The following is an 18,586-nucleotide window of genomic DNA, read 5'->3' as shown; positions in this document are numbered from 1 at the left end:
ATACCTATACCTATCTCGATGGTCCTGAATAAAGGCTGCCTTTAACAAATGTCATTGAATATACATATATTTTTTATTTAACATTCCACATCCTTACCAACACATGGTGGGTCAATCTTTAATTTTAGCCATTCCAACAAGAGTGTAATGGTAAGTCACTGTGACTTTGATCTGCATTTCCTTAATAACTAATGATTTTGAGCTCCTTTCTATGTGCTTACTGACCACTTATCCTCTTTTGTAAAGTGTTCAAGTTATTCATACATTTTGACACAAATGCTGCAATGATTAGAAATGTGTCCTATGTTAAAAAATATTTGAGTGTCTGCCATGAACTTTTCTAGGTTCACTAATCAGCTGTGTGACCAAGATCTTTGCTGTTATTTAAAGAGTTCATATTCTAGTGAGGAGAGACAGAAAGTAAACCGGCAGCAAACAAATAAGATGATTTTTGATGGTATGGAGATACCCTGAAGTGTTATCAATTAACAATACAATATCGGAAACAACCTATATCCCCAAAGGGGTAGGGATAGGGAATTTAGGTAATTTATGGAATAGAAACTTGACGGACTATTGTAATGCCATTAAATTGATAAGTATGACTTAAAAAGAATACTTAGCTGTATAATCAAAAGGTCAAATTTAAAATTGTATGTATACTTTGTTAAAGACTATGTAAAATATTCATGCTATGATACGTATAGACAATGACTGGAAGAACCCAGAAGAAAAAGAAAAGGCTGTTGTGTCTTTTGGGGTGGTGGAATTATAGGAGGGTTAAAGGCTGTTGATTTCGGTTTGTTGTTTGTTGTTGTTGTCTTACCTGTCATCGCGTTCTTAACAGTAGAAACTGGAATCTTGGAGTACTCATGGCAATTTCCTCTGCGTAAGGCTTGAGTTCAGAGACTTATACATTTAACATGAGACGTGACAGATTAAAAAATAAAACTGAGTTACTTCACTGAAGTAAGGCAACGCGAGGGCTAAGAGTTTCACTTCGTAGGTTTCAGAAATTGCAAGGCACAGAGAAGTTACGCCTGAGGAAATCCGCGGAGGCGTCGGGTTCACGCCTGACGGGAGGCGCGAGCCTGAGGACAGGTCAGCGCGGCGCGAAGTAGTGACGTCGCGCGCCCAGCAGGAACTTACGTCACTTTTCCGCGCCGCCGCTTTTGGTCCGCGTGAGTCTCGTTCTCGCGCCTGCGGCGGTCCTGGGGCCACTGTTGGCCTTCTGTGCTGTCCTTTTCGTTCGCGAGTCGGCCTCCCTCACGTGGGACCATGGCGACCGACTCGTGGGCCCTAGCAGTGGACGAGCAGGAAGCGGCTGTCAAGTCGGTCAGTGACTTCAGCTCCAGGCGGGGAGAAGGACGTAGGAGGGTCCAAGTGGAACCCGCTTCTAATCCAGGGAACCCCACTGTTTGGGCAGGCCGATGGCCCACCGGGGAGTCCCCGCCCCCCGATTTGCTCCTAGAGACCAAATTCGAGCCTTTTTTCTTCATCTGAGCCTGTTAAAGACTTTTATCTTGTAGCAGATCTGTCCCCGCTTTGTATGCTTTCTTGTATTGCCTCTCTTCAGTGGGGATTGTAAAGAAAGGCAACTTTAGGTGCTGATTCGCTTTCTCATCTTTTCTGAGCGATTCTATGCTACTCGTTTTAACATTTTTTAGATCCATGCTAAACTTGGTTGGCAGTTTGTAGCTCTTTGCAGAATAACATGTCCAGGTTTATATATATTTTAGTCTGCAAATGTTGGCGGGAGTCACACAAATTGTTTCATTGATGTTTAAATGATGTTCATTGAGTTTCATATACTGGTTCTTTGATTAATAAAGAGCCATTCAACTGGAAGGTAATTGTAATATAAACTGTGACTTTCTGTTAGCCCAAAGTTTAAGTTTGTTTAATAATGGACTTGATTTTAAGAATATAGTTGGGTTTTTTGTTGTTTTGTTCTTGTAGTGCGAAGTCTTAAATAACTTTTTAATGCCGAATATTAATTCTCCAGTCACCCTTTATTGCTTTGGGAGGATTGTCGGTTTGTCGGCAGATATTTGAAATGGGCTAAATTCCTTGGGGAACAGGAAGAAGCTTCACGGTGTAGTTAGGAAGGCTAGAATGCGGGAAGTGCTATGAAAATGTTGAGAATAATATGTTAACTCTGTCTGGGAGAGGACATTTACATGTAGGAAAATCAAGGAAATTCCTTTTCAAGTAGTTTACATTAGAGCTGGATATTAGAGAATGAGTCATTTAAGGTAAAGATGAAAGTGAAAGGCATTTTAGGAAAACAATGCACAAAAGTGCTGGACTTGCCTAGAAAACAAGAATCAGGACTCATTTTTGCTGCAGCTTGAGGTTATTGGGTTGTAGTAGGAGCAGTATAGAAAATATTGTACGGAGTGTACTTTGTACCTTAACTAAGAACTTAAAGGGAAGAGGCTTTATTTGGTTGGTTTGGGGATTTTTAAGGATGCTGACAAGATCAGATTGAGAGCTGACAAGACTCAATGTTGGTCTGCAGAGAGCAGAATATATTAGGAGTGATACCTAAAGGAAAGGAGGTCAGTGCGAAAGTTACTGTAATAGCCCAGAGATATATGGCGTATATTGATTGGGTGGTGAAAATGAAGATGAGGGGATGGAGTCAAGAGATAATTGTGGAGGTTTAACGGGAAGGATTTAGAAAAAGAGAGAAGAGGATAAAAAGGCAAAGATTACTGTTTGCAACCTTGATCCCACAGGTGGGATTGAGAAAGTGCTAATAACAGGACTAGGGGAGTGGGGAGAAGGAAAGATTTCATATGGAGGATGGTGAGTTCCCTTTTGACTATTCTGAATTTGAGGTAAGCAGGACATTTTGTTAACTACCTGAGTCCCCAAGAGTTGTCCAAGTTTGATGATTTCCTAGGAGGACACACAGAACTCAATGTATAATTACACTCACAGCTATGATTTATTACAGTGAAAAGATAAAAAGCAGAATTAGCAGAAGGCAAAGGCATATGGGGCAAAGTCCAGAGGAAACCAGTCACAAGCTTCTAAGAGTCCTCTTCCAGAGATGTCACATGCTCCACTTAATCCACGCTTAATTCTTCTATCAACAGATTTTAACAAATGTCAAGGGTTGTCAGGGAAGCTCATTAGAGATTCAGTACTCAAAGTATTTATTGGGGGGGAGGGTCTGTTAACATAGTCATTCTCTGCCTAGCCTAAATCAAAATTCCAGACTCTCAAAATGAAAGTTAGTCTTAGCATAAACCACGTGATTTAATAAAACATAGACAGTGAACATCTCAGTTCTGGGAATGTGGGAACCCTCTCAAAATTCGCATTCCCAGACACCAGCCAAGAGCCAACCTTGCAAGCTGGCTTTCCCAAGGATAGTAGTCAGGCCTGCCACATTAACTCTTTTCTGCACGGTACCCATCAGGCATTTGTAAATGTGGTGCCGGAGTTGGGGAGAAGAATCATGTTAAAGGTATAAAACTGACAGCTATCCACAAAGAAATCAAAAAGTATATAGTTCTGGTGCTCTAGTGTTTAGCATCAGTTCTTCCCTAAAAGACAGTTACCGAGCATTGGTTTCAAGTCTTTTTAAACCTATGACCTTAATCTAGCTATGGTATTATGACTATCACAAACACGGGCCTAAACATTCTTGGTATCTAGTTCTAACCAATTTACTTTTCAGAAGCTGGTGTAATTAAATGTTTTAAAACATAGCTAGCTTCCTAATACTTGGGAAAAAACCCTCGCCCCTTTTTATTTTACCACACAGACTTGTGTACATTAGCTTAATAAATAATTCATGATATTAGATTATCCTGTAGCTCTGCTCTCAAGTGTTTTTTATTTCCATTCAGATCAGCAATTTGCAGATTAAGGAAGAGAAAGTCAAACCAGAAACCAATGGTGAGTTACTAGTAACTGTAAACTGGATACAAGCTACACGTTTGCTTTTGTTTTGCACTCATAGCTGCAGTGTGAAAAGGAGTTTTTATTTAGTATGTTTGACAAATGTCAGCACTGGATTCGACAGCCAGTAAAGTCGGTTTCACACTGAAGGAAATATATTATTTTTCCAGATTTTAGCTAGCTTCTAACCCCTTAAAATCAAGAGTCACTAGTGGATTATACTGTCACCATTCACTTGATAATGTTTCTTTAAATGATTTTAAATTTAATTTTTAAAGGTTAATCTGAATTCAAAAGCCAGAAAGTGTAAGCAGGTGAAAGGCCTCCTTTCCATTCTGGACCACCATCCACTCAGTTCCCATGCCCCACTTATATTAGTTTGCTAGGGCTGCCATAACAAACTATCATGAACTGGGTGGTTTAAACAACAGAAATTTATTGTTTCACAGTTCTGAAGTCCAGACGTTCAAGATGGAGGTGTAGGCAGGGTTGGTTTCTTCTGAGGCCTGCAAGGAAGGATCTGTTCCAGGCCTTTCCCAAAATATTGGTGGTTTGCTGGCAATCTTTGGTGTTCCTTGGCTTGTAGAAGCATCACCCTGATCTCTGTCTTCATCTTCACATGGTCTTCTCCTTGTGTGCATGTCTATGTCCAAATTTCCTCTTTTCATGAAAACATCGGTCATATTGGATTAGGGCCCACTCTAATGACCTCATCTTAACTAATTACAACTGCAATGACCCTATCTCAAAATAAGGCCTCATTCTGAGTTACTGGGGTTTAAGACTTTAACATGTGAATTTTAGGGGTACACAACTCACAATTCAACCCATAACACTACCCTAGCCCATAATTAACCACTGCTATTGGATTTTTAACATTCTTCTAAAGTTTCTTTATGCAAAGCAAATACAAATACAGATTCTCCCTCCATCCCTCTCTCTTTCTTTCTCTCACCAGAAGATGGCCTAGTGTACAGAGTATACTTAATTTCATTCAACAGCGTACCCTGGCAAATTTTCCATATCAGTATATGGAGTTTTCTTACTCTGTTTTATAATTGCATAATATTATATTGTTTTGATACACCATAATTTATTTCACCAGTTTTGTTTGACAGATACTTGAGTTGATCACATTCTTTTGTTGTTATAAACAATGTTTCATGGAATAACCTAGAACTTAATTCTTTTCATACATATGCAAATATGTTTGTGGGATAAATTTTCCCACAATGGATTTGCCAGGTCAAAGGTATATTCATTTGCAATTTGCATTAATATTTTCAGGATAGTCTCCATAGTTCTTATACCAATTTATATTTCTGTCAGTAAAACATTAGACTGCTGTTCCCCTACAGCCTCACCACAGAATTTTTAGTTCGAAACTTGGAATTTTGCTGATCTTATAGGTAAAAAATGGTGGCTCAGCATAATATTTTTTAATTTGTGTTTCATTAGCTTTTTAATTTTTAATACCTTTATGTTCTTTCTCATGTCTAATTATGTTTCCTAATATAATGCTGTATTTTATGTTAGGATATGTAAGTCATAGGTAACATTCTGATCACTTTGAAGTCAGTCAAAATTTCTAGAAATTGAAATTTTTTTATGCTAGGAATAAAAATCTACTAAACATAAAGAAGTGCTAACTATTTACCTTTTTTTTACAATTTTATTTATATTTATTTAAATTATTTACATTTTGATCACTTAAATAAGTTTTAGTATTTATACTTTCCCACCTTTTGGGTGCGTTTGATATTTGCCTTTCTGATTATGACAGTGATTTTCTCGTGTAGGTGTTATCAAAACCAATGCCACAGCAGAGAAGACAGCAGAGAAAACAGATGAAGAAGAGAAAGGTAACTGCTTTTCGAAACCCTGCAGCAGGAGACACAGTATAACCCAAGACTTGCCTTCCCGGAGCCAGAGACACTCTGAGTTATAAGATGAAGGAGAAAAGGAGGAATCTGCAAAGGAGATTGAGAAGATATGGTCAGTGAGAAAGAAGGACCAAAAGAGAGTAGTGTCCCAGAAACCAGGAGAAGGAAGTGTTTCTGAAGTAAGAAGTCGTATTTAGGTAACAAGTTAAGAGAAGAACTGAACATTGACTGTTGGATTGATTTAGCAGTGTAGATGTCATTGGTGAGCTTGACAGATGCTGAGAAGGTCAAGTGAGAAGATTAAGTAAAAATACCTATTCAGTGTCCATTCAACAGAAGGAGAGGAAAGGAGTGGAGATGAATACAGACAGCCTTTGTAGAGAGTGTTCCACAAAGGGAAGGAGCGGGGGGATGTTTCACGAGGGTGGGGTTTGCCAGACAAATACGAAATCCGGTTTCTTCCTGACAGAGGACAGAGCTGCCCAGTCGTTACTCAACAAGCTGATCAGAAGCAACCTGGTCGATAACACAAACCAAGTGGAAGTCCTGCAGCGGGATCCAAAGTCCCCCCTCTACTCAGTGAAGTCCTTTGAGGAGCTTCGGCTGTGAGTATTTGTTCCTTTGAGCTGTTCCTTGCCAGTCCCTCCTTTTTAAAACTTGGAATCTCAGAGATTCTTATGGGAATTTTGTTTTTCACTTTATTTTAAAAAATCTTAATGTATTTACTTCTTTGACTAGTTAATAATTCACATGATTCAAAAATCAAAAATTATGAAAAAGTATACAGTAATGGTCTCTCGCCCACCCTGTCTCTTGGCTTCCCAGTTCTCCTCATGGTAGGGATTTTTTTAATGCCACAGATTTATTCATCATAGCTGAAAGTCTCTTTTCTTTTATGCTCTTAGAACTTTCAATAAAATATTGGCTGACAGGTGATTTCTGGATGTCAGGAACATTTCTTATTAGGTAAGCCCTCTTGTTAGACTATAGGGTTTACAATCTTAAGACCAGTTTATCTGCTTTTATAAGATCGGTCAAAAGGCCTGTGCAGGATTCCTAGTGCCTACAGTGGAAAGCAGCCTTCAACATTCTGGAAGTTTAAAAAAATCCAGAACCCAGAATTAAATTTTAAGGGAGCACATGTATGGTGGAATAAATAGATTCTTTGCTTTTATTCAGCAAAATCTGTGGTATGCCCACTGTGAGCAAATAGGGATCACATTCCTGTGAACTATCATCACTACTTTAGAGTAAGAAACTTAAAATACGAGAGCCGACTGGAACCAAATTAAGTTGTTAATGAAGTAATAGCTAAGAACGAGTTTTTTTAAGTGTGGCCTTTTTTTTGTTTTCAGGAAATTATACTTTTCTATATTTCTTCCCTCAAGGGTTTCATTCAGCAAATCTGTCATCTCTGCTTCTGTTCATAAACTATATTAGGGCAGCTAGATGTGCTCAATTGTTTCCTGAACTGACAGTTTGCTTTTCCAAGTATCAATGTTTTTTTTTTAAGTTCCTTTCATTTAAAAGACTGGAGCTCTCTGTTCTATCAGTGATGAATTATCCTCTTTGAAAAGGCAAGTTCTCTCTGATTTAGTTGTTAGTACCCAAAAGAAACAAAGATGAAACCTAATATACTTGGTCTGCTTTGTACTTAAAAGATTTGAATTAATCTGCAAAATAAAAGAAAAATAATGAGTCACTGGAAGCTCTTGGATCACTTGAAAATCCTCATTTGGTAGTGACTCTGTTCCCTTGGTAACCAAATCAGAATCTGCTTACCTTATAGCCTTTTCTCCTAAGTGGAGGACACCAAAGGTTATGTTTTCAAAGTTCTTCTGTCTGAGAACCAACATATGTCAGAAGAATTTGCCTTTTAGAGAGCTGGTTAAAATCCAAGGAAGGCTTAGAGAACAGAAGTCTTGACTTGGTTTGACTTTTCTTTAGAAATATCTAGTGTGATTTTTTTTGTTAAACACTTTGTCAATTTAGAAGTATCAGAGAGCTTCTTGTAAACGAGATGTGAGAGTAACTTTAATTGATATTTATTATGTAGCTGCTTATATAAGAAGTTATTGCTTTTCTAGTCTTGATTTTAACTAGACATAAGTAAATCTGAGCATTCATAAAGTTCCAAATGATAACCCCTCTTACCTATGTACTATATAGATGAGCTACTGGAAACTGGCTCAGTCAATTTTCTTGCCTCATGATTTTCCCAACTATTTGAACAGCTGGCTTTGGAAGGACCACAGAACACAAAATGACTGGTTCAATTTAACATCTGCACTGAGAAAGCTGAAATCCCATTTTCTAAAGGGACTTCTACATCCCTGCAGCATATTAAGCAGTGTTTATTTTTAGATACGTCTTTTATAATTTATACCATGAATTAATAAATACCACTCTTGCAGTATCCAGGGAACACTTGTCATCCAAAGCCAACCATATTTGTGGGTCTGCTGAAAGTGTGAATTTCTCCAAGAAAGGAAACGAGCATGTATTTTATGAATTGCGTAACAGTTGCAGATTAAGATTTAGTGGAAAAGATAGTGGCTTTGTTTTGCTTTAGGCAGTGTTTTTTAAGGTCTAGGAAAATATATCTTGCAGAGATAGGAAGCATCATTCTTTGCGAGAAAGAGGAAAAAATAAAATTCTAGGCCTTTAAAATAATCTCAACAACTAGGAATCCATCTTCTCTCTCCCTGGCTTCCTAGGAAACCACAGCTTCTCCAGGGAGTCTATGCCATGGGCTTCAACCGACCTTCTAAGATACAAGAGAATGCTTTACCCATGATGCTTGCTGAGCCGTGAGTATGCCGACCCCGGGTGCACCTCTTCAGAATTTGGTTTAATGGCATCCACCAACAGATGTTCATTGTTCTTGGGAGCAAGATGGGACATTTGGGGCAATATGTATTTTCAGGGAAACAGCTTGGGAAAGTGCAGAGAGAGTCAGATGGAATTCAGTACAGTTTCTGCTTTTCCCATTTAACAATAAAAACTGATAAAGTTAGCACTGTTATTCTGTACAATTTTAAAAATTGGGCTTTTACAAATTATTTTGAAAATTTTGAGACCTGCAAAAAGGCGTTAAGAGCAATACCAAGAACGTCTGTAACCCTATTCTGCCAAGAAGTAAAACATCATTAATCTAGTTACAATTGAAGCCTTTGTGGACCCTTCTCCTTTTTTATCCTCCTCCCCCACCAAAGTAAGCATCATCCTGAAGTGGGTCATCATTCTCTCATGTTTCTTTATACTTTTACTACATATCTATATGTCCTAAGAGTCTAAAGAGTAGTTTACATATTTTTAAACCTTAGATAAATGATATCATACTTGATGCAGCAACTATTTTTGTTCAATTCTATTATTTTTCTTTTTTAATGACAAAAATGCCACCTATTTCTATGACAATGGGTTATATAACGTGAAATGTGAAAGAAAGGTCCTTTTAAAGCATCTATATGACTTAGTATCTTACATTTTCCATAAAGATGGGAAAAGGGAACACACAAAAGGAACTGAGTCCTAGAGACACATTATGGCTCAGCAGAAAATGTCCTCCAGGATTTGTCTTGGCACAGATCTTATTCTGCAGCCTTAATATCCATGGGGCCCTTAGAGTACAAAACTAGGGCACTCCAGCTGCACTGGGGTCTAGAATGAGGATTTCATGGTATGAACCCATCTAAAGCAATCATTATTTTCCATAATATTTAAGCAGGTTTTTTAACATACAAAAAAAATTGCCCTTCCGTCCAATGTAGAAAACCTGCATTAGAGGGGGGAAAATCCATATTCCTACCACAACCAGAAAGAACATTTTGACACCTTTTTGTGTTAACTAATGTTATTTTCATCTCTTTTCTTTCTTGATCCAGTCCACAGAACCTGATTGCCCAGTCTCAGTCTGGTACTGGTAAAACAGCTGCCTTCGTCCTGGCCATGCTCAGCCGAGTGGAACCAGCAGAGAGATACCCGCAGGTGAGGGCTGGGGAATCCTGGGGGCCCTGGAAAGGGCAGCGCCATTTGGTGGGGTATTAACGAGGGTTCCCCTGGAGGGGTCTGACTGTTTCCAATGCCTCAGAATGTGGCTCAGGCAGAGCAGGTTTGTGCTCCAAGCCTGGACCTGGGTAGAAGTCATTCGGAAGCAGCCTTAAACAGTAGCTTCTGAAGGTGTCCACCCAGCCAAACTCAAAAAGTTGGCCTAGTTCGAGAGGATGTGATTCCCTGCACTGTGCAAGTGGTAATAACATTGGCATCCTTGTTGCTTTAGAGCCTGTTGTCTATTACCGAAAGGGTCTCCTAAACTCATCCTTTACGATCTCCCTGTCAGTGTTTATGCCTGTCCCCAACATATGAGCTGGCGCTTCAAACAGGAAAAGTGATTGAGCAAATGGGCAAATTTCATCCGGAACTAAAGCTTGCTTATGCTGTTCGAGGCAATAAATGTGAGTATAAAGGGATGAGAACTAAGCAGTGAGCAGGGTAGAGTGGTTGGGGGGTTGAATTTCGAAGATGTAATGATGCTATTTAGCTTTCTGGTTCAATCTGACCTTAGAGCCCAACTTCATTGCTGTTATTAGCAAATCTATTTAATTATTTGGCTAATTTGTTAACAGTTTTCTCCATTCTTAAAATAAGATTTCACATTGTTAGAAAATCCCTGCGTAGGTCCTGGAGTTCCTCACTGAGAATTCGGCATCCAGAGTTCTGGAAGCCGCTTACTAGATAGAGAGGGATTAGTGGCACTGAGGATGTTGGGTTGAGATCCAATCCCTTTCTTTAAAAGGAAGCACAGCTTTAGTAAGTAAACTAAGAGCATGCGCAGACCACTTTGTCTTACCAAAATCAGAAATCCTTCCAGCAGTTCTTCCATTGTTCTGCAGAATGTAATGTAAAGAATACAAGTTAAAATGGGGGTGGGCAGAGTTGAAAGTGGGTCATTAGAAAGTTATCAGAATATATAAAACTACAAATCACTAAGAAAAAAGGAATCAATCTAGTAAGAAAATGGACAAAAGAGGCCCAGTTGAACAGACACTTCACAAAAGGAATTCAGAGGGCCAGTAAACATGAAAAGATGATGAGCCTCATTAGTCGTCAGGAAAACAAATTGAAACCACTCAGATAAACAGAAATGAAGAAATCTGCCAATTACCAGTATTGGTAAAGACACAGATGAACCGGAGTGCTCACACACTCCTGGTGAGGAGTGTACACTGGTACAGTCACTTTAGGAAACAGTTGAGCGTTACCTAGAAAAGTTGGAGACCCTTTGACCCAGCAGTTTATAACTGCCTAGAGCAGTGGTTCTCAAACTTTTTTGGTCTCTTAACACCCTTAAACATTATTGAGGACCCCAAAGCGTTTTTCTTTATACAGGTTTTGTCTATTGATGTTCGTCATATTAGAAGCTAAAATTGAGAAATTTTTTAAATACTTCACTTTTGAAGAATATATATGGCCTTCCCAATAATTTTAGATACTCTTTTTTGGGTGCTATACCAAGTGGTAATTACATAAAAGTTAATTGCAGCGTGGTATCTGAAATCATATTAATGAGCTTTTCATCCTGTTACATTAAAATTTCTTGGTTTCTCCTGTACTTTCAATACATCTTTTGCCCAAGAATGATTTTCTAACATCATACCATGGTCAGTCAGAAAATATTGTTTTAATGAGTTATGCTGATCTTCCAGATGTAGACACATCTTATTATACAAAATTTTTTAATTGCATGCATTAACATCACCTCCAGATTCATCAGAGGAATTTATGCACATCAAGAAACTCAATTACAGTAGGACATAAAAGTTTTCCAAAATTCTAATTCTGATTTTCTCTTAAAAGCTTAAATATTATCATGGCAGGAAGTACAGTCAGTTGTATTTATTGAAGAGAAAGGCATTCTTGTTCATTTTCAAGAAAAGTGTATATTAAATTCCCAACTTGATATGCTATAGTTTGTCTATCAATCAGCAGACAAAAATGGCTAGCTAGTTCAGCTTACCACATAATTGATCAAAAAAGAGCTTTTTCTGGAGCAGACCATCATGATTTGATAAGCATCAAAAGCACTTTATAATTAGGTTAGGTATTTTTGTGCGTGTTTGATATCTCAAACTGATGGTTATACCTGAGTGAAATGTACCAGAATCTTGTGACAACGTATTATCTTCTCTACATTGTTTTATGATAACATGGGACTTCACTGTGTATGAAGGGTTAACATGTTAACTGTTTTTAATGTGTCATTTTTTAATGCTTCAGTTTTGACTGATAAGCAGTGGATATTGAGAACCATGATATGTTTAAAAGCTAATTTAAAACTTTACCAATAGATAGTTGAATTTCTAGCAAAAGGCCCTTTTTCCGCATTTTTAATTTTATTTGTTTTTAAAATAGTCAAGACATTGACATGTTTCAAATTGAAAAGGTATATGGTAGAAACTTCTTTCTGCCAACCACCTAGTTCTTCCGAAAGCCACCCAGGACTACCATTTCTCATGTGTCTTCCTAGAGGTACTCTATAGTTCATAATATATGTGTGTATGTGTGTGTAAATATATAATGTATGTGTATACTCACATAGACATGTACATATATTACATGTATTTTTTTGCCCCTTATGGTATACGAATTTCAACAATTTTTTCACATTTAAAAATGTATTTTGGAGATTATTTCATATCAGTTCCTAAATGGTTTTATACTTTTAATGGTGTCATTCATGGGGTGTATCATATTTTGCTTAATTATTTGCCTTTTGATACGTGCGTAAATGTTATTTCACACATATTAATATACATACAGGATTAATTCCTAATAGTGGAAGTATCGGTCAAAGGCCACCTGCATTAGTAATTTTGATAGATGGTTGTTATCATTTTCAGCTCCCAGCAGCTATAGTTTGAGAGTCATATGTTTTTTAAATCAAAGAAAATTTGTGCTTAAGAAAATTGTCTACACAATTGGAATGTCTAACAAAGCAAAAAAATCAATGGGCCGGGATCCTGGGACTAAAAATTACCAATGTGGGAGGACATCAGTGAACTATGAGTGAATCGATGCTATGAAAATAAGAGTAATACTAAAGAGAAAGAGTTGGATGATGTTGAATTATAGGAGAAGGCAGGAAAGGGGAACTAACACTTAACTGAGGATTCGCTCTGTAGGATTTAATCTTAACCACATGCAGTGAGAATAGGTATTATGCCCACTTTATGGTAGAAGAACCAAAGACCTTTGGAAAACACTCTCTGTGTTTTGAAATCTGGAATTAACTTGTTCTACTAACTCTGGAAGGATGGGCAAGACTTTAATTTACGAAACTGGTTTTGCCATAGAAACACCCACAGAACACATATTGTCTCCACAGTGGAAAGAGGTCAGAAGATCAGTGAGCAGATTGTCATCGGCACCCCTGGGACTGTTCTGGACTGGTGCTCCAAGCTCAAGTTCATCGACCCCAAGAAGATCAAGGTGTTTGTTTTGGATGAGGCCGATGTGATGATAGCTACTCAGGGCCACCAAGATCAGAGCATCCGCATCCAAAGGTAGGAATCTGGAGCCAGCAGGAACTTCTCGGCTTCCCGATCTGCAGCAGCTTCTCCTTTTACTTCAAACTCCTCTTCTTGCTCCTGCCAGATTCTTTGCTCTAGTACTTCCAGAAGCATTGGTTTGATGGGCCGTGTCAGCCTGGGTTGAGGAAGGAGACTTAGGGAATCTGTCACCACCCCGTCCCTGCCCCGTGTCTGCTTCTGCCTCCTCCCCACAGTGCTCCTCCCCCTCTGCCACCTTCCTGGGGATGCAGACCACCCAAGCCTGGGGAGGCTGTGCTTCCGCTGTTCTGGTGAAAAACTCAAGATCACGCCAAGTACCTGGGCTTTCTCTTGCAGGATGCTGCCCAGGAACTGCCAGATGCTGCTTTTCTCGGCCACCTTCGAAGACTCTGTGTGGAAGTTTGCCCAGAAAGTGGTCCCGGACCCAAACATTATCAAACTGAAGCGCGAGGAGGAGACACTGGACACCATCAAGCAGTATTACGTCCTGTGCAATAACAGAGACGAGAAGTTCCAGGCCTTGTGTAACCTCTACGGGGCCATCACCATTGCTCAAGCCATGATTTTCTGCCATGTGAGTAGCAGCAGGAGCAGCAGGCCTGGTGGGGGAGGCGCTGCCCTAGAGACTGTTGCCCTGCCCCCTCCCTCTCCTCCCTCTGAGAAGGACCAGGTTCCTCTTATGGAACTGGGAAGGGAACAGTTTGGAAAGATGTAAGAGACATTTGCTTCTTAGTGTCTTCAGGTGTACATAGCGTAAGCATAGAGCCCTCTGAACTTTGTTATTCATAGGAGATATATTAGAAAACCCAAGAGAATCGACTAGTATTTATAAGAAAAATAAGAAACTAAACAAGTTGGGTGGTTATAAAATTAATATAAAATAGCTAGTTTTCCAGTCTCAAATAGCAAACACTTTTTAGAAAATGGAAAGATATATCTTATTTATAATAGCCAAAAAATAAAAACAAAAATCTTCAAGAATAAATATTTAAGATATATGAAGAAAACTTCAAAATGCTGTTAAGAGGAAGACAGTTCTTCCTCTGTTGTTGGAAGACTTGTGATTTTAGAGTGACATCCCTCCCCCAACTTTAGATTGAAACTTTCAAACCTACAGAAAGGAAAAAAAAATTTATGCCCTTCAACTATTGTCATTTAGTCACATTCGCATTATTCATCTGCTTGTATATTTGACCTATCTGTACTTTTTCTTTTCGCGGAATCATTTTAAAGGTAGTCGTTGACATCATGATAATTATCCCCTATGCAGTTCATCCATATTCCACTTGCCCCACGTGTACCAAAAAGGTTCTTTATTGCTTTCGATTACTGTCGTTAAACCTAAGAGCCAATCAAAGATTGTTGCATTTAATTGTCATGTCTCTTGAGACTCCTTTAATCTAGAACAGTTTCTCCACCTTTCATGACATGAACATCTGAAAGAGTCCAGGCTAGTAAGTAGAATTCCTCTGATTTTTTCTCCTGTGTGATTTTATTTGGTTAAATATTTCTGTAAGATTACAATCCAGTTGACATTGTTACTTCCTATTACAGCGTCATGATAACAATCTTAGAAATTTAAACCTTACCTGCTAAGTTTCAGGTAGAATCTTCCGGATTCAAAATATTCTTTTCAGGTACCTTCATTTCTCAAATGTTTTCTTCCTTCCAGACCCGCAAAACAGCTAGTTGGCTGGCAGCAGAGCTGTCAAAAGAAGGCCACCAGGTGGCTCTGCTGAGTGGTGAAATGATGGTGGAGCAGAGGGCTGCGGTGATTGAGCGCTTCCGAGAGGGCAAAGAGAAGGTTCTCGTGACCACCAACGTGTGTGCCCGCGGTGAGCAGGCAGCGTGTCCTGGTCTGCCAGGCTTGGGGTAGCTAGAGAAATCTTCATATGTGAAAAGTTCAAGATGGTTCAGGGGGATCAGGTTGGGTGAGTGGTGACATTGTTTTCTAGGAGAGACTGGATTCTCTCAGCAGGTAAGAACTTTCACTGAAGCCCGGAGTCCTGACTTGGAAGGCAACATACAGGCAGGTTCATAACGGCACCTGTTCTACTTAGGGCATCCACCGAGGTTTTAGCAGCATCTCTAGGTGCTCGTGTTTAGCAGAAGCTTTCTTACTGACTTCATAATTTTGTTAGCGCTGCCAGCGTTCTGTGGTTTTCCTCTGAGTTCTGCTATATGCCACTTGTCCCTGAATCCCAGAGCTGGCCCACCCAGACTCCTCCTTCCACCCGAAGTTGGTGTATGTGGCTCAACTGGGTGACAGTGATTTCTGTCTCTCATCCTTACCCCTGTCCACCTCTCCTTCATGCAGGTATCGATGTTGAACAGGTGTCTGTCGTCATCAACTTTGACCTTCCCGTGGACAAGGACGGGAACCCGGACAACGAGACCTACTTGCACCGGATTGGGCGCACCGGCCGCTTTGGCAAGAGGGGCCTGGCGGTGAACATGGTTGACAGCAAGCACAGCATGAACATCCTGAACAGAATCCAGGAGCATTTTAGTAAGTCCTGGCAGTTTCCTCACAGGGCCAAGTCCAGGGGCGGGGGAAGGGTAGATTTTCCTGCGGCCCAAGAGAGGCTTTGTCCTTATCACAGTCCCCTCCTTCCCTACAATATGGAAGTTGTCAGAGAGCACGCCTGGAGAGTTAGGGTGAGGGACTCAAATGACAGCTCCCCCTTGGCCAGGCTGAGGGGTCTGGGGCTCTGACTCTTGCTGTCCATGTCGCTTTCTCAGGCACCAGAGGCTTTGGGGTTAGATGAAGAATCGATGTGGCCAGAGACAGGGCTTGTTCCTCGTAGGACAGAGACCTGTGTGTGTTTATTTCCTCCGGGCTGTGCTGTCCCTTCCTTAGGTATATGTCTCCATGGTAACTGCATGTTGATCCTTCTTTGAATCTTTTTTCCCCAGATAAGAAAATAGAGAGATTGGACACGGATGATTTGGACGAGATTGAGAAAATAGCCAACTGAGAAGCTCCACCAGCCCCTGGTGCCTGCCCTTGGCACTCGCCCTGCATGGGAGAATAGTGCTGTCACGGCACAGGCCTACACAGTCACCAAAAGACGAAAGCACGAGTAGACAGAAGCTACCTACCTCATTTTAAATTACATTTGGACTTGACAGAAATTATGCAAATGATTAGAAAAGGTAGAAGGAAATTTTTGAATTTTGGAAAATTTAGTCCTTTTTCCCCCATTTTATTAAGCCATGGTTTCCCCCATCTGTATAATAATCTAGTTGCTATTGGTAATCACTGGTCCCAGGATCTTTTGCCTGTTTTCTGACTAGGGGTGTTGGGACCAGCCTCCAGCCCCTAAAGAAATGATAGAGGTCGAGTTCGGGAGAGGCCACCAGGTGGATGGTGTGTGGGAAGCCACAGCTGAGGCCTTTGATCTGCTTCCCTTGTCTGTCCCTGACTGAGACCTGTCACAAATGTCTCTTGCCCTTGGGGCCATCTTCCTTCCCCTGAAATCCAGAGGCGTTCCAGCTGATCCCTTTTACTTCTGTTCTCTGTGCCAGAGAATATCCCAGTTTCTCCCTGGGTGAGCATCTTGGCTACTTTTGTAAACCTCTGATTTGGGGAGAAACACAGAAGTCGGTGAATCTTCAGAGAGATTAGTCTGGCAAGGGTAGATGAATCCTTCGAGGGTCTGGGCCTGCCTTCTCTTGCTGTTTTTTGTCTGCTCTGGTACCTGGTAGTCAGGGCAGCCAGGAGACACCAGGCAATTTTCTGACACACACCTGGCAGAGCGAGTTGGTTCTTACCCATGGGGTGTCACACTATGCCTGAAGGTGAGCAGCGGAGTTTGGAAAGGAAGTTCTGACCAAGTGAAAACTCTGATTATCCTGTTCATCTGTAACAGTGGATCTGTTGCTTACTTTAATTCATACATTGTATGAATAAAGATGGATAATTAGAGCTATACCCATCATTATGTTAAGAAATTTTAAAATAATTATGAAACATTTACTAATCATGAGTTGTTTTTATTTGTATTTTTCTGGTTATTAGACTAATATATGCTCATTAAAAATATATTTGGGTGCATATATATGTAAAGTGCAAGTGCTCTCTGCCTCCACCTCTCTGGGATCGCCATTGCTAGCAGCCTGGTGAACATTCAGTATGTTGCCTTCTGTTTGCATGCATCAACCCACTTTTACAAGTGGGTTGCCTTTTCACTTACCAGCATATTTTGGACATCTGAAATGTCCAGCACACATAGATCTTACTCTTGACAATGGCATTCTATCATGCAGCTGCCCAGCATTTATTTCATGGTTCCTCTAGTGATAGGCATATGGTGTTTTCCACTGTGTTGTCTTGCCACAGAGCCACAGGAATATCCTCACTCATCTCTGTGCCCTGCGAAGACTCCTAGGATGTATTCCTGGAAGTAGAGTTGTTGGGTTAAAGAGTGGGGACATTTAAACTTTTAATACATTGCCAAATTAGCCTTCCCAAAGGTTTTTACCAGTTTATGTTACTGTAGTGATAACAAAAACACTACCTATTTTCTTACCTGCTTGACAACCTATATCACCAATTTTTAAAACTTAGTCTGAGTAGCAAAAATAGGTTACATCATTGCTTTTTTGTTTTGTATTCAGTGAGGTTTGGCAATTACTCAGTTTTGGATATTCATATTTTCTTTTGTCTCACCATTTTGCTATTGCATTGTCAATCTTTAGGTTTTTAGCCACCTTTCTATTTTGGGGAAATTAAACTTTGATTTGAGTGGTAGATGTTTTCCTAGTTTGTCTTCACAAATTCATGTTAATACAACACAAAAGTTTAATGTTATATTTCATTTTTTAAAAATCTAGATTTTATGTCATGGCTGAAAAAGCTTTCTTTACCCCAGTATTATAAATTATTTAGTCTTGTTTCTGTAGTTGCAGTTCTTGGGGAATAAATTTTCTAAATTCTTGTAGATCTGAAAATGTTTTGCCCTGCTCATTGGCTGAGTGATTATGGTTTCCTGAGGTGAGCCATGGCAGGACTGTGGGTGTGTGGGCCCGAGCCATGGACACTGAGCGAATGGGGAGGAGATACAAAGGTCCCAGATGAGAGCGGACGTGAGTGAAAGACTTGAGAGTCTGTGTGGGTAAAGCCAGGTACAGGAGGGAAGGACTGCAGGTACATAGGGGCAGTTGTAACCCATAGCTGGAGGTGGTCAAAGGGCATCTGAGAAGAAAGCCTAGGGT

General features: G+C 39.9%; 1 protein-coding gene and 1 long non-coding RNA gene across 4 annotated transcripts in view; one reads left to right on the top strand and one right to left on the bottom strand.

The window, feature by feature from the left end:
* The window catches only part of LOC112478159, a 35,043-nt gene extending 34,034 nt beyond the window's left edge, over nucleotides 1–1,009 (bottom strand). For both annotated transcript variants that reach the window (XR_003045725.1, XR_003045726.1), the window contains exon 1: nucleotides 827–1,009. This is a non-coding gene — a long non-coding RNA (uncharacterized LOC112478159). The remainder of the gene's footprint in view (nucleotides 1–826) is intronic.
* A 139-nt stretch (nucleotides 1,010–1,148) lies between these two features.
* DDX19A (DEAD-box helicase 19A) lies at nucleotides 1,149–18,322 on the top strand. Of its 2 annotated transcripts, XM_025045308.1 has the most exons (13): nucleotides 1,204–1,335; nucleotides 2,742–2,811; nucleotides 3,864–3,912; nucleotides 5,715–5,777; nucleotides 6,268–6,403; nucleotides 8,516–8,608; nucleotides 9,686–9,788; nucleotides 10,141–10,255; nucleotides 13,186–13,363; nucleotides 13,706–13,943; nucleotides 15,042–15,204; nucleotides 15,687–15,878; nucleotides 16,286–16,541. In XM_025045308.1, the coding sequence occupies exons 2-13, from the start codon at nucleotides 2,809–2,811 to the stop codon at nucleotides 16,345–16,347; spliced, it is 1,395 nt and encodes a 464-aa protein (XP_024901076.1). In that variant the 5' UTR covers nucleotides 1,204–1,335; nucleotides 2,742–2,808; the 3' UTR covers nucleotides 16,348–16,541. The 2 variants fall into 2 exon arrangements, with proteins under 2 accessions (XP_006909905.1, XP_024901076.1); XM_006909843.3 differs by lacking the exon at nucleotides 2,742–2,811 and having other exon boundaries at nucleotides 1,149–1,335; nucleotides 16,286–18,322.
* Nucleotides 18,323–18,586: the final 264 nt, after the last annotated feature.

The sequence above is a fragment of the Pteropus alecto genome, unplaced genomic scaffold (genome assembly GCF_000325575.1).
Source record: "Pteropus alecto unplaced genomic scaffold, ASM32557v1 scaffold42, whole genome shotgun sequence".
In the NCBI taxonomy this organism is placed as follows: Eukaryota; Metazoa; Chordata; class Mammalia; order Chiroptera; family Pteropodidae; genus Pteropus; species Pteropus alecto.
Note: the sequence above shows the minus strand (reverse complement) of the source record. Positions and strands in the feature narration are given on the sequence as shown.

What these genes read in the sequence shown, in the direction of transcription:
- DDX19A (XM_006909843.3), top strand. Translation starts at nt 1,279, where the DNA reads ATGGCGACCGACTCGTGGGCCCTAGCAGTGGACGAGCAGGAAGCGGCT. An exon ending in TCCTTTGAGGAGCTTCGGCT is followed by an intron (nt 6,404 to 8,515) that starts GTGAGTATTTGT and finishes CTGGCTTCCTAG; the next exon opens with GAAACCACAGCTTCTCCAGG. An exon ending in CACCAACGTGTGTGCCCGCG is followed by an intron (nt 15,205 to 15,686) that starts GTGAGCAGGCAG and finishes TCCTTCATGCAG; the next exon opens with GTATCGATGTTGAACAGGTG.